Source organism: Limulus polyphemus, unplaced genomic scaffold (genome assembly GCF_000517525.1).
Source record: "Limulus polyphemus unplaced genomic scaffold, Limulus_polyphemus-2.1.2 Scaffold3138, whole genome shotgun sequence".
NCBI lineage: Eukaryota > Metazoa > Arthropoda > Merostomata > Xiphosura > Limulidae > Limulus > Limulus polyphemus.
Window position 1 is genome coordinate 100541 of NW_013668748.1, and position 16990 is coordinate 117530.

Consider the following 16990-nt stretch of genomic DNA (forward strand, 5'->3'; position numbering starts at 1 on the left):
TATATATATGTGTGTGTGTGTGTGTGTGTGTGTACCATATCTTATTTAACGAACATTTTTCAATTACTGATACCAAGAAGATCTTACAGGAAATTCAAATAACGTATATATGAATTTATCATCTTTTTTATGATATTATATTTAAAGCTCATCATTTTACAGGATACGCTCTTTAATAAACAACTAATCTACAAGGTACAGGAGGCATACTGAAAACCTAAAAATTACAGGCGGTATACTTAAAACCTACCAGCTACAGAAAGTATATTTAAAACCTACAAGCTACAGGAAGTATACTAAAAACCTAAAAGTTTCGGGATGCATATTAAAAAACTACAAGCTTCAGAAAGTATACTGAAACTTACAAGCTTCAGGAAGTATACTAAAAACCTACAAGCTACAGTAAATATGCTAAAAACCTACAAGCTACAGTAAATATACTAAAAACCTACAAGCTACAGTAAATATGCTAAAAACCTACAAGCTACAGTAAATATACTAAAAATCTACAAGCTACAATAAATATACTATAAAGCAATCAGAGTCAATGGGAGGTACAATGCCTTTAGGCTTTTTTTTCTTTAAATTCAATCTGATTTCTAAGTTTAAAGATTTTGAAAGGTCAATGTATGTTACTTACCTCTGACAATGAAATTATGGGTTCATATTCTAGAAATGGCGAGGGAACTCTTGTTGCTTCGGTGAACACAATGGTTGAAGGGAATAATGAAGTCTACGGGTAACAAGAAATTTTCTTACTAAAATGAACGTAGCGTGTATATATGGATCTATCTATGTATGTGGAGGAAATAATAAATACAGTGTGGCGCCATCTAATGAATAGCACTACAAGCAAAAATCCATAAAAAATTTCACACTTTGGGTATTCAAGATTCAGACAATTAGAGAAATAACTACTGTATGTGCAATAACCATTTCTTTATCAAAAGAACACAATTTTAAATAAACGTACTATCCTCACAACAAGAACACAAGTTTCACTAGGACTATGCGTGAGAGTTTGATAATATCTATATAGCAAATATAGTACTAAAAAACTGTTATTTTTTCAATAAAGGGCACCACTTTAAATACATAAAAAACATATTACAGTTTATATCAACACAATCCAAACACTATTTCCGTGCAATATTTTTCAGAATTTCTTTTTTAGAAAATGTTCACTTTTTCCAATTTTTCCAATGAGGTATGAATACTGCGCTTAATAATAATTACTAACACAAACGCTGAAGGGATTAATGAACTATGCGGATAATGTAAATAAGATAATCGAAGAGACTAAGAATACATGTAAAGAAAAGCCCAGTTAACCAATGCAAAAAAGTAACTTATTACAAACAAAAGGCCCCCCAGTGGCACAGCGGTATGTCTGCGGACTTAATAACGCTAGAAACCGGGTTTCGATACCCGTGGTGGGCATAGCACAGATAGCCTTGTGTAGCTTTGTGCATAATTAAAAACAAACAAAGACCCCCAGTGGCACAGCGGTGTGTCTGCCGACTTACAACGCTAGAATCCGGGTTTCGATATCCGTGGTGGGCAGAGCACAGATAGCCCATTGTGTAGCTTTGTGTTCAATTACAAGCAAACAAAAGATATCGATTTTTCTCGCAAAGCTACACAAGGGCTATCTACGCATAGTCGTTCCTAATTTTGAGTTGATAAACTAGAAGGAAGACAGCTAGTCAACATTACACACTACCATCTCTTGGGCAATCCTTGTGGGATTGAATAGTGATATTTGACTGTTACTCAAAATATGGAGGAAGATCTTACGGTAACGGGGCGCGAACCTTGAACTCTTGATTCATAGCTCAGGCAGCTAACTACTAGATCACTCCGGTCGAAGGGTGAGGAAAAAGGCGAAATCAAAAGTAATTCTATAGTTGAGGATATCTTAATATCGCAGATTTCATCGGCATGACTCTGTGGCTAAACGTTGAGCTTGAGGGCTTATAACAATATAACTCTGAAATCGATCCATTGTGCAGCTTTGTGTTTAACAGCAAATAAATAAGTAAAATTCACTGACACCAGAAATATTTGATGATGCCTACCTCTTTTCCGTCAGAAACAAATATTGTGTATTCGTATTGCGTTCGCTAGGAAGAAAAAATGAAATATATTTATTTCAAACTTGTGTAAAATATCACAGCTTCGAACAGTTTTATAAGATGTTTCTGTCATACTTAATGATGGAAACCTTGTTAAAGTTCACTACATTTATAATATATTTTACTTGAAAATAAAAAATAGAATAAACTTTTGTTACACGCTTTACAAGGAACATGCAGAATCCGGAACAAATTAAAAAGAAAGATATAGCTTGTCATCTCGTAATTCCTGCTATCACTAGGTTGCCTAACAATAGGTCGGTTTGCTAGCACTGATTTACTCATGGTCGCATTTCTAGCTTTGGTTCTTTGCGCGTTATTAAAAATGCCCGCAAAAAAAATGGCACAAGCATATAAAAATAACATTAATAATGGCTGTTATGTGAGATATGAACCAGTAAGGAATTCAATGGTATCATATTGTTCAAAAAACTAAAAGAGCTGAGGCTGAATACTACACAAATAAAGACACTTATTGAAATATATATTTTGTTCAGCGTGTATTAATGTATTATAAATTAAAATTAATGAAACCTGATTTTTCCCCCTGTATCCACACATGTTTCCCAATGTTTATTTCATGTCCCCTAAATCTTACCACTGGTTGGCTTTTGAGGATGACGTTTGCTTCAGTAGGGCTGACAGATCGTACCTCTAAGAGCTCTCCGGCGTTGGTGCCTCGAACATTGAATTTCAACTCGTCGCCATCGGCGTCGAAACCTCTTAATCGATATATGGAGGTCCCTGATATTCAATATGTGTTAGTTTTAGCACATTTTGAGCAAAGTGTGGGTTCTGACATTTTCAAGTACATTACCCAAGAACGACACACCTTTAACAGCCTCTAAACTGATTGGTAAACATCAGAGATATTATATGTAATAAACAACATTCAATTTAAACATTATAAAAAGCAGAATTAATCTCATTGTTCAACATGTATAAAGTTAGACTCATTTTGTTTTACCGGAATGGCTAAGCTTAACTTTCAAAATTACACATTAGACCATGTAGCAAAATATTTAGTTAACACGGACGAACTAACAGCTTTAAAGTAATAAGGGATAAACAACAATAATCTTCGTGTCGATGTATTAAAGGATGAAGAATGTACTCATACACGGTTGATGCAAAAACAGTCAAACTACATACTTACTAGTCCTAGCTGGAGCTACACAACAGCCACCCAGTGGCACAGACGTATGTCTGCGGACTTATAACGCTAGAAATCGGGTTTTGATACCCGTGGTAGGCAGAGCACAGATTGAGTAACTACAAACAAGCTTCACAACATTTATTTACCGTAGCGCTACCTATCGGATATACTATTTCTCTCTGTAAAAGCAGAAATAATATACCTTATGACAATAATGTTACAACACTTATGACAAATAAAACTGTTTGTTTATTTTAAAAGGGACACAGGTAAACGTTCCGGAGTTCTAACACATCGACTGATAATTTTGCAAGTACTTGGTAATTCTAATATAGCTCACCTGGCTTTGTATCCCTTGATAACTTCAAGTTTCGCATATTATACGTGACTTCGATGTTCGGAGGAGTGGCTTAAAATTCGAAAGTGTCACATTTGATGTTAGAAATATTAAACACGTAACACATAACAAAATCGAACAGTAAGATAAAATAGTCAAAAAGTTACATAAATACCATAAATATGATAGTTAATGACTCCATAAACAATGCTACAGATCCTGTGCGTCGCTATGATACTTAACAGTGTTCTTCTCATTGATTTTTCTAAGGAGAAATATAAATAACGGATTTCATAGTTTTAAACAATATTTGATTCGAGTGTTCTGGGAAAACAGGGTCATAAAGAAACTTCATCAAAATATATTTGATCCACACCACTTATCCATATAAAACACTGAACGTGAATTTAAGCGAGTTTTTATCTTTTCATTCGATGAAACAAGATCACTTCGTTGTAAGAGATAATCTTGGGAGAATTTTTATATTATGAAGTCCTATTTTATTTTACAGCGTCACCTAATCAGTCATGCTGTTCGAAGCAATTTCTTTTTAAATCAATAGTAATATGATTACTTGCAATAACCCGAGTATGGTTACTTACTTATGCCAGCGATATGATTAATTACATTAGCAGAACTACTAATTACATCAGCAATATGATAATCTACTCATATCGTTAGTATATTAACTTAGATCAACAGTATCGTTAATCGATAATATTATTATTTCATCAGCAGTTATTAATTGTACATAATTAATTGTACATTACATAATTCAGCAGGTATTAATTCACCTTTATTCAAGGAAAGAATTATTATGAATTAATGGATTTGAAGTAATTTTTTGTTATATAAAAACAGAATTATTTTTAATATAAGTCACAAATAAGGATCCACTCATACAAAAACAGATTTCTTTTAAGTGAAAATCACGGATAAAGATCTAATCATACAAAAGAAGGCGCAAAATCTCGAGAAGATTGTAAAATTTTGTTTATGTACATGTACTATATCGAAATGTCTCTTTTGAAATTTGTTGTCGATCACACATTTGAGTTCCATACCAGGAAACTACACACATGGTGTCGATCACACATTTGAGTTCCATACCAGGAAACTACACACATGGTGTCGATTTATTTTTACATCGTCTTTTTGTTATAAAAAAACCCATCAAAAACGCACATTAATCTAAAATGCAGTTTCTTTTGAATCATCGAAATATTTATGTGAAGATCTGCTTTAAAACCGACCTCTCAATATTTTGTACTTTTTTCATTAATGTAAACAAGATATTACAACACAATGCTATATAAACCACGAAGTAATTTCGAATAATATATTTAATTTGAATGACTCCATAAAATTTTGAAAGTAGCCAAAACGTCATTATTTATTTTTATAATACTGACAGCATATTCAGACAGTAAGCGGCCTAGTATTTAACAAAGTGCTTCTAAATCGTAGATAGTTATCAAAAACACATGATTTGGAAATCCTGACCAATTTTAGTTTTAAAGACACTGTGTGAATAAACGAGCAACTTTAAGTCATCTAAATTGGTTTAGAAACAAAATTGTGTAATTATTTCACGCTACTATTTCAAAATGGACTTACCTGTTAAAGAAATAGCCAGATAAAGCAGACACAGGCAGGAAAATATCTTCATTATCCTTATTTCAGTTCCCTTCCATTCATCCTACCTAATAATTTGAAATATGTACGAATGATTTTTTAGATAAACATACAACCAGTTATTTTTGTTGTTGTTGTTGTTGTTGTTGTTTTTTGTAAAATCAAGTACAAAAACTTAACATTATATATACATTCTTCAGGAACTATAAAAAATATCTTTTATATCTTGTGAAATTTGCTTGTAACAGTACATAGCCTGTAAAATTTATAAAAATCGTCTGTGAAAACTTTAAGCCCCCCTCTGGCTCACCAGTAAGTCTGTGGGCTTATAACGCTAAAAATCGAGTTTCAATATCCGCGATAAGCAAAGCACAGATAATCCATTGCTTAGCTTTATGCTTAATAACAAACAAATAATAAAACTGTAAAATATAGTGAATAAAGATTTGAGAACAGCCTGTAAAAATAGTGAGAAATAACTTGCACTTGTAAAAACTATAAATATAGTCAGGATAATTTTTGAAAATGGTCTGTAAAAATGAAAACAATATCGATGTGTATTTTACAGATATACAAATGGTGTGCAAGAACTAGGAACTAGTTTATAAAAACTAAGAATAATAATTTGTAAAATTAACGTAAAAAATGCGTTTGTTTTGTTGAATTTTGCACAAAGCTACTCGTGGGTTACCTGCACTAGCCGTCCCTATTTTTGAAATGAGTCTAGAGGGAATGAGTTAGCACTACTCAGTACCTGCACTAACTGAATTTACAACTTCTGAAATTGTCACAATGTGATTAGTATCTGTGCTCTGTGCTAGTTGGTTTTTCAACTACCTGCGATATACCTGGCCCTAATTTTCATCCAGTCAACTAAACTCACCGCCAATTTACGCTACTCTTATCTGACCAACTCGTTGGACTTTATGCTTTTCTTATAACGTGCACACTCTCATAAAGGGAGGAGTTTTTTCTTGTGTGGCAATGGGGGAGCGAACCATGAACCCTCGGTTTACATTCTTTGACTATATTCTCGCAACAAAGCTATAGATATTTCACGTTTATATCACATTGCGTTATGAATCACTAAACTGATCCTAATTATAGGCTACAATGTGATTCTAAGGATTAGCTAGTTTATAAAGGGTACTTTCCTCTAACTTAAAAACTTTCTCGGCCTTTCGTTTTGCGAATTGCATTAGAGTTCTTCTCTTCAGTCTCGTCTAATGTTTTAGACCAAGTTATACAAGTTACTACATAGTCGCTAAATGGACTTTTAAGTTTCCACCCTTACTAAATATACGAATTTCTGTTGTATCACGTCTTTGCACAAAATGAAAATTTCGCATTTGTCATCTCACACACTTTAGAATATATAATCAATAAATATTCAAATTCCTTAAGAATACGTTTTGTCACTTTTGAATAGAAAATTATTGATAAATAGTAAAATGTCATACTACTGCACAACATTTCTTTCTTTTTTTTTACGTTATATGCTCGCAGACTTACCGCTGAGGGGCTACTGCACAATAACACATGAATTTAGATCTGGTAACTTCTTCGTTCAACGTAATATCCTAGCGAACCTTTAGTTATTCCATGTTCCAATAAATGTTTCATTAAAACGTTTACGATTTTTTGACAAAGTAACTTTTTTTTGTTCCATACCTACTCGACAATTATTTTTGTTCGAAAAGGAAAGAAAGCAACACTCTTTCAAACACAGCATTAAAACTGAAAATCTCCGGCTCTCCAAGATGAGACTGGACACTAATCAAACCCTTTTAAGAAACTTTTTTATTAGTCTTTCACATACCTTATCCTTAAACTGCTAGAGTAAAGGTTCATAAACAATTTGCATCTTCGTAAGAATAATGTGTTTGTTATTCCTTTTCACTAGGGGAAGCGTTTAAAAACACGAACAATTTGTTAACAAATCAATTAAAAAATATATAGATGTGGTGATTCCCCCTTATTTCATTATCATCGTACACACTCTTCTCACGCATAGAAAATAATAGATTTTTTTTATATTTAGCAAGTTTCAATTTTTTTTTTAAATTATTATTTTTAATAATGTTGAATGGAGTGAACCTTAAACCAGAGCTGGTCAATCAGTGGTATTTGCTAACCGATTACATTACTATTTATACAATTCGTACACGATAAAAAAACGAGCGTGTGCTAACTTCGTAGACATTTTCAATCACTGCATTTGTATTGTTTTGTTTTTTAGGTAATTTTCGGATTACCCTTGGATTCATATAATAGTCCTACTTGGTGATTGAATTGCTTTTGTTTGTTCGAAGTTAATAATAAAGCATTAAAATGGGCTATCTGTGATTTGCCCACCACGGGCATCGAAACCCGGTTTCTAGTGTTGTAAGTCCGCAGACATACCGCTGTGCCATTGGGGGCATTAAATTGCTAATGTCAACTAAATACCACCACACGATCGCCATCATGTTTGTTTTTAAAATATGCAGTAATCCCAAATTGATTAATTAGATTATTTTCGGGCATTAATCGATTAATCAACTAGTTTACGAGAAACTAATCGTTTAAATCGCTGCTCATAAGTAATCGATTAAATCGCTCAGCTCTATTTTAAATGAGATTATTCTTCTTTTCTGTAGCATAAGACAATAGACAAAAACGAAATTAGTGTATCTCAGAAATTGCACAGTACGTTTATTTTTCATTCTTCCTTAGGTATCTTTATTCCCGACTCGTTTAACGAAGTTACATTTTTCAAGAGTTGATATGCCCAGGTGGTTAGGGCGCTCGGCTCGCAATTTACGAGTCGCGGGTTCGAATCCCCGTCACACCAAACATACACGCCCTTTCAGTTGTGAGGGCGTTATAATGTGATGGTCAACCCCACTATGCATTGGTAAAAGAGTAGCCCAAGAGTTGGTGATGGGGTGGTGATGACTGGCTGCCTTTCCTCTAGTCTTTCACTGCTAAATTAGGGACAGCTAACGCAGATAGCCCTCGTGTAGCTTGGCGCGACATTCAAAACAAGCAAACTACTCCAAAAAACAATTTTAAATAACGAATTATACATGATTTTAAACTACTGATATTTACAAACAGTTAAAATTCACAGAAAATATAGTCGTTAAAAATCATACTTCTACAGCAATAGTGCAAAAGAACAATATTAAAAATCTACAGCCAAATTTAACAGATAATATAACACCCTCCACCTCAGGCAGGTCTGTAGGCTTACGATGCTAACAATCAGGTCTTGATACCTTTGGTGGGCAGAATACAGATAGCCCATCGTGTAGCTTTGCGTTTAATAACAACCAAACCAACTAATACACAGCCACACACTTGTATTTAACGTTGCCCAAGCTAGAACGTATTTCCTAGATAATGAACTTTTGCTGTATCCGTAACACACTGAAAGCCAGTTGCATTCACCATAGTCTTTTTTAGACTGCTTCGAGCAAGATATTTTAGATTCACGAATAAGTTATTTAGTAGTGGCAACAGAATCTTCTCCGAAATGTTCGATTGTCGTTTGTTCTGTTGTTGAATTCAAATATATTTTTGTCGATAGGAGTCGTCAATTCTATATTATCTTCTATCGACTTGTTGAAGTCGTCCATTTTCTGCCGTTTTACAACAGACTTCGTTACATCTTCTCTATCATTGGTCGTCGGTAGCAAAGTTGCGTTCTTCAAATCTTCTTCTGGACGAGCAGAATGTATTGTATTTTCACAAGTGCAATTTGCATAATGTTGCTTATCCATCAGGTTTTAGTTTCTGGACCCGGTTGTTTTGCAGTATGTTCAACATTTGTTGTTGTTGTGCGTTGTGATGTACTAGACAGAACTTCATTTTCAGCTTTTTCGGGTATTTTTATATTCGTAACATTCTTTGTAGTTAATAGACAATTTCAAGAATCTTCCCGAAAATCCATTCCCGCTTTCTCACTTTTTGTAATTCCCCAGTTTAGTTTTTCTATAGTCAATTTTTGAGCGTCATTAGTTTATCTTGTGATAGTGTTCACTATAGAAACTATCAGTTCCTTCGTTATACCTTCACTATTATTCCAACATTCGTCCAAATTGTCAGTTGCGTAGTTATACCTGCATTATTACTCTAGAATTCGTCTAAACTGTCAGTTGCATCGTTACTCCAGAGTTCGTCCAAACTATCAGTTACTTTGTTATATCTGCAATGTTACTCCAAAATTCCCCCCCCAATAACTTACTTTAGTATAAATCTCTTAAACCATCCTTTGCGCTTAATATATCCTAAATATTTTCAGGATAAACAGCAGAAGGTCGAAGTCTAATTTTGCTTGCTGTGCCATAAATTTTTTCACCATCCATCAACACGGGACGTGGCATAACGTTTGTTATATACCCAATGCTCTCCCACTTCTTTTCAGGAAGGACTGAAATCATCCCGCTACGTTTTAGTAGACTGTGAGCTATTCAGAAGGGAAATGTTCAATAAACGATACAATAAGTATTTACGGCGGGAAAGGACTGGGGGTAGAAACTTTTATCCCTTAAAATGTCGAGTAAAATAACGATAACGAGAAAGCCTCATTATATAGAACATATTATTTTTCGCTATGAAAAAAAAAAAGGCAAGAGCAGATCAGAGGAAATTCTAACTCTAACATTAAAGAAGTACAATGAAAAATATTAGACTTAGATAAATTTGATTTAACTCAAAAGCTGTTTTACTTGTTAAAGTTTGGCGATCAAATGTGAATAACAAGTATAAAATACAGCTTTCAATATGGTAGTACAAAAAATAATTTAAGGGTGAGCTTGAAATTGTTTCCAAACTGACAAAAAAGAATTACATGTAAGTCAGAGATTTAATGAAAGTTTTATATTTTTTATTAGTGATCAAGGACTTTTGGCATTTTGGAAAATATTTTAATTCAAAACACTTGTTTTGGAAAAAAAAAGTAAATTTTTATTTTATTTAATCACCCCCCCCCCTTCCCAGTGGCACAGCGGAATGTCTGCGGACTTACAACGCTAAAAACCGGGTTTCGATACGCGTGGTGACCAGAGCACAGATAGCCCATTGTGTAGCTTTGTGCTTAATTCCAAACAAACAATTATTTAATCATAAAATGTATTAAGAAATATAATATATTCTACACAATACAAACAGCATTTTACAGATAATAGCTAACAAATTACATTTTACAGAAAATATCATCAAAGAACACTTAACAGAAAGCAATCGTCAAATTCCATTTCCAAGAAAAGATAATCAAAGAACATTTTACTTACACAAAAGAAATCATAAAATAAACATTTGCAGAAAACAGTCGTCAAACAAGACTTAACAAAACAGTCATTAAACCACACTTTAAAAAATGGTTAAAAAACAACACTTCACTCAAAAGAACCCTCCATAAGAAGATAATCATAGAAAAATAATCAGTTCAAATTTTCAGAAAACAGCGACCAAAAATTACTGTATGCAAAACAATTATCAAGACAACACTTGCAGAAAAACAGTAATCAATTAACACTTTACAGGAAAGAATAGTTATCGAAAGAATACTTATAGAAAAACGGTCATAAAACAAGATTTAATAGAAAAGTTGTTATCAGACAACATTTTATAGAGTTTGTTTTCTTGTAATTAAGCACAAAGCTACACAATGGGCTATCTGTGCTCAGCCCACCACGGGTAGCGAAATCCGATTTCTAGCGTTGCAAGTCATTTTATAGAAATACAGTCATTAAACAACACTTTACAAAACAAACGGTTATCAAACAACATTTCACAGGAAAACAATCATCAAATAACATTTTACAGGAAAATAGTCACCAAAGAGCACTTTACAGAAGAATTGTTTTTAAACAATACTTGATATAAAAACCGTCATCAAACAACACTTCCTGCAAAAAAACACAATCATTTAAAAACACTCTACAGAGAATTATAGCTGAAGTGTAAGGTGCATTTACTTATAATTCCCGAGAGCTTAGAGATCCTGATATTCCTGTTTCAGTTTGAATACAGTTTACTTATTATTCCGCAAAACTGCACAATGCCCTAATTTTAAACTAATAGACTAGAGGGAAGGAACCTTCCGCTACTATTGTCTGACTGAATACTGGGATTTGATCGTCACTTTTATAACATGCTAGCCACTTGGCCACGCCCGGCTAGTTTAACCGTAAAACTTAATTCTGCTCACTATGTTTCTACTAGCACACTAAATTGTTTGCGTGTTTGATAGTTTTATATTAAAACATTTTAGTACAGAGTTTGGAAACGTCTTGTATGTTCAGAGTAGTGTTTGCTCATTTCGGTCGTATTTCTCTCCTTTTCAGAATTAGCCAGTATGGTAGGCAGCACTTCTGGATTTTTGAGACTCACTTTTTTTTCAAACCTAAATATAAATAATCAGCTAATTACTAATATAAATCTATAAATAACATACAAACAGTAAAAAGTAACTAAAACATATTATTGAACTAATATTGTTTTATATACTTATGAAACAAGTTGTAATCGGAACATATTACACACACCTAACCACGAGTGAGCTGCCCTAAATCTGTTTTCAGTGATGAAGGTTACATAATATTATCAAAGATCAGCTTCTCACAGAATTAGTATGCGCATCATCAACAGACTTCAAAAGGATTCAACCCAATCAAACTGGAGTCACGCACCTAACACCTACATGCGAATGATAAACTCTGATTAAATTTTTACTACACAGAAAGAACAACTTCCTTTGAGTACTCTGGTACGGCTGTAGTCGAGATATAATATTCTTTTATGTTCATGAATATAACCTTTTTAGCAAATCAAGTAATAAATAAAAATTTTTTTCATGTTATAGTTTTGTATACTAACAATTATAATAGTGGTAGGATGGTTAGGGGCCAAGGTTTTAGTACTAGTCGTGTTGTGGCTCTTAAGAGCTTCTAAAAATCAAGTGCGGCTCTCTGATTTTTTTAAACTAGTCACTCCGTGCATAGACAAACGGCATTCCTAGCAAGTGATGTCCGCGCACGCATGCGCAATAAAATGAACTTGAAATACCTGTCATCATCGGAATATTTGTAAGTATTTGATGAATTAACATTGACATTATATTACTTTTGCATGTTGAAGTACTGCACTAATTTGTGCGAGTTCATAACAATATTACATAAGTCACCAATAACCGAAATATATACAACAAATTTACTTTGTTGTGTCGTATAATTCATATACAGAAGGTTGAGTTCGTTATATTAAACAAAATTTGAATTTGCAACTCAACAAGTCGCGTGAGAAACAGTCGATTAAGTCACAGTGGATCATATTATATCAGAATTACGTTTTCTCATTGTTTGGCGTTAGGAAAGTAATGTGATGCCACCGAAAATTGATCACTTTTGGGAAGGGTACGTAACAGCCCTTCCGGCCTTAAAATATTCATAAACTCGGGTTATACAGATGTGCTCAGGTCTGAGGTTTATAGTTTCCAAGATGGAGATATCCCTTGTATTTAACGGCTTGAACAACAAAGGAATATGGTTCAACTTGGGGCACCACGATTATACAGAAATAGACATGCAACAAGTCGTATCTCATCCATGGTAAGCACTTAGCGCTGGGAAACCGTCGTCCTCGTATACAATATGACTTATGGAAAGCCTATAGGGAGGAAGGGTGCGCTTTCGATTATAGCTTTCCGACGGATCCTCGTACAATGGAAACTGCATGTAGGGCTATTTTAAAGATGCTTTGTCGTCTGATAGAGCATGACCGGACATGGTGACCTTAACTGTAACGACGTGATGAGGCTCAAAAAATAGTTTTAATATAATGTGCTATTTCTCTGTATCTCTTTTAACATGCATTGCTCTTGTAACTTTCTGTCTTTGTCGGACCAAGTTTTGTTAATAACAGTTGAGGAAACAATGTTTTTACATTTCATAATCAATTTAATGAGCAATAGCGGAAGTTAATGAAATTGTACCAATTTGTGGTCATGTTTTATCGTACAATAGTACCTTACTCAAATCCCGAGTGCGGTATTCCTAAACACGTTTCAAGTTCCCGCAGATAAGATGAGGCAGTGTATTTACCTAATAAATATGAATCCGACTCTGACTGAGATTAAACAAGAAAAAGACTGAACATCTTTTAAGAGAGTGAAAATCGGTCTTTCATTATGTTTTGAGAAATAAAGTACAAGTTAGTGCATTGAGAAAAGAAAAGGCTTCACGGGAAGATCGTAGGTAATCTAGTTGTTGATCTTCAGTGGGTAATTTGGTTGTTGATATTCAGTGGGTAATCTAGTTGTTGATCTTCAGTGGGTAATCTAGTTGTTGCTAGATTACCTACTGAAGATCAACAACTAGATTACCCACTGAAGATCAACAACTAGATTACCACTGAAGATCAACAACTAGATTACCTACTGAAGATCAACAACTATATTACCGACTGAAGATCAACAAATCTTCAGTTGGTAATATAGTTGTTGACCAAATACATCGACAGTCAGAATTACACAATCAGACAGAGAGAATGACAGGCAGAATAATAACACAGACAGGCACATAGATATACAAGTAAACAGATAGACACACAAACATTATATATATATATATAAGAAGATAGATGGATAGATGGACATAGATCATTTCAATGCTCAAATGCGTTACTATTGGTGTGACGTTAAGTTAATGCTGAAATTGATAGAGAGAAACCCAACAGCTTTTTAATAGACAAATATGATAAATTCAGCAAGGTAACTGTATAGCGCTTTTATACCTTCATGCAACACGTGTGCTTTTCCAAACACGCAAAACACAGATTGACATGGGGATTACGTATTATTTACTTCTCACGTCAGTAACAATATATGTACACGTCAGGAAATTACAAGATACATTCTAATATTATCTTTTAATAACTCACCACTGTAAGAAATCTTAAGTTCATGCTTTTAACAGTGATTATCGTGTTCGAAGATCAAAAACAACAGAAGCTTTTTGATAAATAAATGGAATGAGACTATTGCAAAACATTCACTGAATTAATATTTGACAAGATAAACCAAGTATCATAATTAACAACACCAAACATTCTTTGTTGTTTTTTTACTTTTTTGAGCAAGTGGTTTCAACTTAATATTTTCATCATTGTTTTTTATTTTTTGACAGCTCCGTCAACAGTATCAGGATTAGAACTACTTTTTTACTACTATATACTTAATTATTAATAACTTATTATTAATGTCTTCCTGTTTACAACATAATTTTAGTATCCTGTCCATATAAGAGTAAAAATCAGTATCATTTTTTAATACTGTGTTCAATATATCGTTGTTTATTGAAAATTGAGTTTTTAACATAGAACTTCAAATGTTCTTATAGATAAAACGTGTTTATACATAATGTTTTTCAAGCTATTAAACGCAATCTTTATAGCTAAGTTTATATTCACAGCAATGAAGCATTTTAGTAAAAAAAAAAACATTTTCCAATATATATAAACCGATAAACAAAGGTAGCCAAGTTCCTAATATAACGATAGATAAAATTGATTTAATGGGAAAAATTGTTATATATAAAATATCATCTGAATGTGAAAAACGTTTATGTAGGACAAACTAGAAGAAATTTAAAACACAGAATGGATAAACACAAAAGAAACGTTAAAAACAATAATATTACTAGTTTACCATTAAAAGTAACAGATCATACTAATGAAACAAAACACACAATTCAATGAGGAAAAGCGTTAATTAGCACAACCTGAAAATGTCATTAGTATGAATATACGTTAATCTATAGAGATGATTAGATATTAAAAAAGTGAACTTAAAATATTTAATAAGGATGATGGACCTGATGGAAATGTCAGCAGATGTCGTGAAATTCTCCAATTGTATTATGGTGATTCTTTGAAACGGTATAAATAAGTTTGATTTTTGCACAACATTGTACTCCTGAAGATGAAGCAGTAAACATGTGGAGTGTATTAGACTGTTTTCAGTCTCATTCGGGTTTTTTTTTTTTTATCTTGTACAGTAAGTTATTTATTACGTTATTGTATTTTTGAGACTGGGAACATTCTCATTGTTAATAGTGTGCACAATAAATCGTTGTTTATTCAAAATTGGGTTTTAAACATAAAACATTTACACAAGCGCCAATGAATTTTAACACTTCAAGTTCATAAAGTGGTAAAATTCGCGCATAAAATTATTTAAATAAACATTTCTTTTGAATTACACGTCGCTGGTTTTTAACTTGTAAGTTTGGTTTGCATTTCGTGCAATGTTACACGAGAGCTATCTGCGCTAGCCTTCCCTAATTTAGCAGTGATAGACTAGAAGGAAGGCAGTTACTCAACAAAATCCACTTAGGTTACTCTTTTACCAACGAATAGAGGGATTGACCGTCATATTATAACGTCTCCACGGCTGAAAGAGCGAGCATGTTTGGTGACGAGAATTCGAACCCGCAACTCTCAAAGTGCTAGGCCTTAACCAGCAGGCCATGCTAAGTCAAACGTATAAGAACAAGCCGAGTTTCCAAGTTCTCACTTAGTGCAGAATTGTTTTAAACTTCAAAGAAGTTTATTTATCAAAACTAGAGATAGAAATTAACGATTTCAAGTTAATCTACCTATACAAGATATGAAATGTCCAATAAGAAATTCCAATTATTTCCCCTACAATACATTTTATAAATTATTTTATAATATCCATATTATATTTATATAAATATTTTCTATATTTATTATAAAATAGTTTGAAACATTTAATAAAATTTTCTCATCGAACCCATTAAACATCAATTTATGTACTAATATATTAATATTAGATATTAAGTTTGTTTGTAATTAAGTACAAAGCTACACAATGGGCTATCTGTGCTCTGCCCACCACGGGTATCGAACCCCGGATTCTAGCATTGTAAGTCCGCAGAAATACCGCTGTGCCACTAGGGGGCTAGATATTAAGAACTGTACATTACTACAAATTTTACAATACCTAAGAAGTGCATAATGCTCTGTATGGCATTTGTTGACACATTACTGTTTGAAGAGAGAAGTCCAAAAAGTTGAAATGTAAAATAATTTATTTTATCATAAATATTAATATTACAATAATTATTAATAATCTTAATATTTAAATCTAAATAATGTACTTCAGTACTTGATATAGAAGTATTCTCAATCTGTAGAACTGTAGGATAAATGTCACATATGTAATTATTTATTACTGAATTATTATTAATAATCAAGTCTTCAATATATCTCCAGATAAGAATGAATGCAATATAAAAAACATGGCCGCCACTAATGCAATAATGCATAAATTCAACTGAAATTTATACACCAACAGCCACCATTAGGCTGATATGAAGAGCTGTTTTTTTTTAGTTATACCAACTTCTTACTTTGACCAGTAACCTTTCAACTAATCATATGAAACACTGTGGAAGGACATTAAGAGCTGTGTGTTGAAAGCGGGTAACAGAAAGCACCCCTACCGCCTCTACATTTTTCGCTACCTCTTCCTACAAAGTCATCCTGATCGTCGCACAGTGTATACCATGTTCATATATACATATCGAGTTCTTAAAGCTTATATAAAACTTTTGGTGAGGTAATAATGAATACTGTGATAATATGTTATGTTATAAATAAATTATGTGAAAGTTATAATTTTTGTGTTATTTATCATAGCAACCACACACACACACACAC

General features: G+C 33.1%; 1 protein-coding gene across 1 annotated transcript in view; it reads right to left on the minus strand.

The window, feature by feature from the left end:
* The window catches only part of LOC106468732 (cadherin-86C-like), a 53258-nt gene that overhangs the window by 32529 nt on the left and 3739 nt on the right, over nt 1-16990 (minus strand). Inside the window, exons 2-6 of the mRNA XM_022397093.1 lie at nt 5246-5331; nt 3632-3700; nt 2734-2879; nt 2079-2123; nt 641-733 (exon numbers count right to left, since the gene is read on the minus strand). Coding sequence (XP_022252801.1) covers nt 641-733; nt 2079-2123; nt 2734-2879; nt 3632-3700; nt 5246-5297 — 405 coding nt within the window. The 5' untranslated portion in view covers nt 5298-5331. The remainder of the gene's footprint in view (nt 1-640; nt 734-2078; nt 2124-2733; nt 2880-3631; nt 3701-5245; nt 5332-16990) is intronic.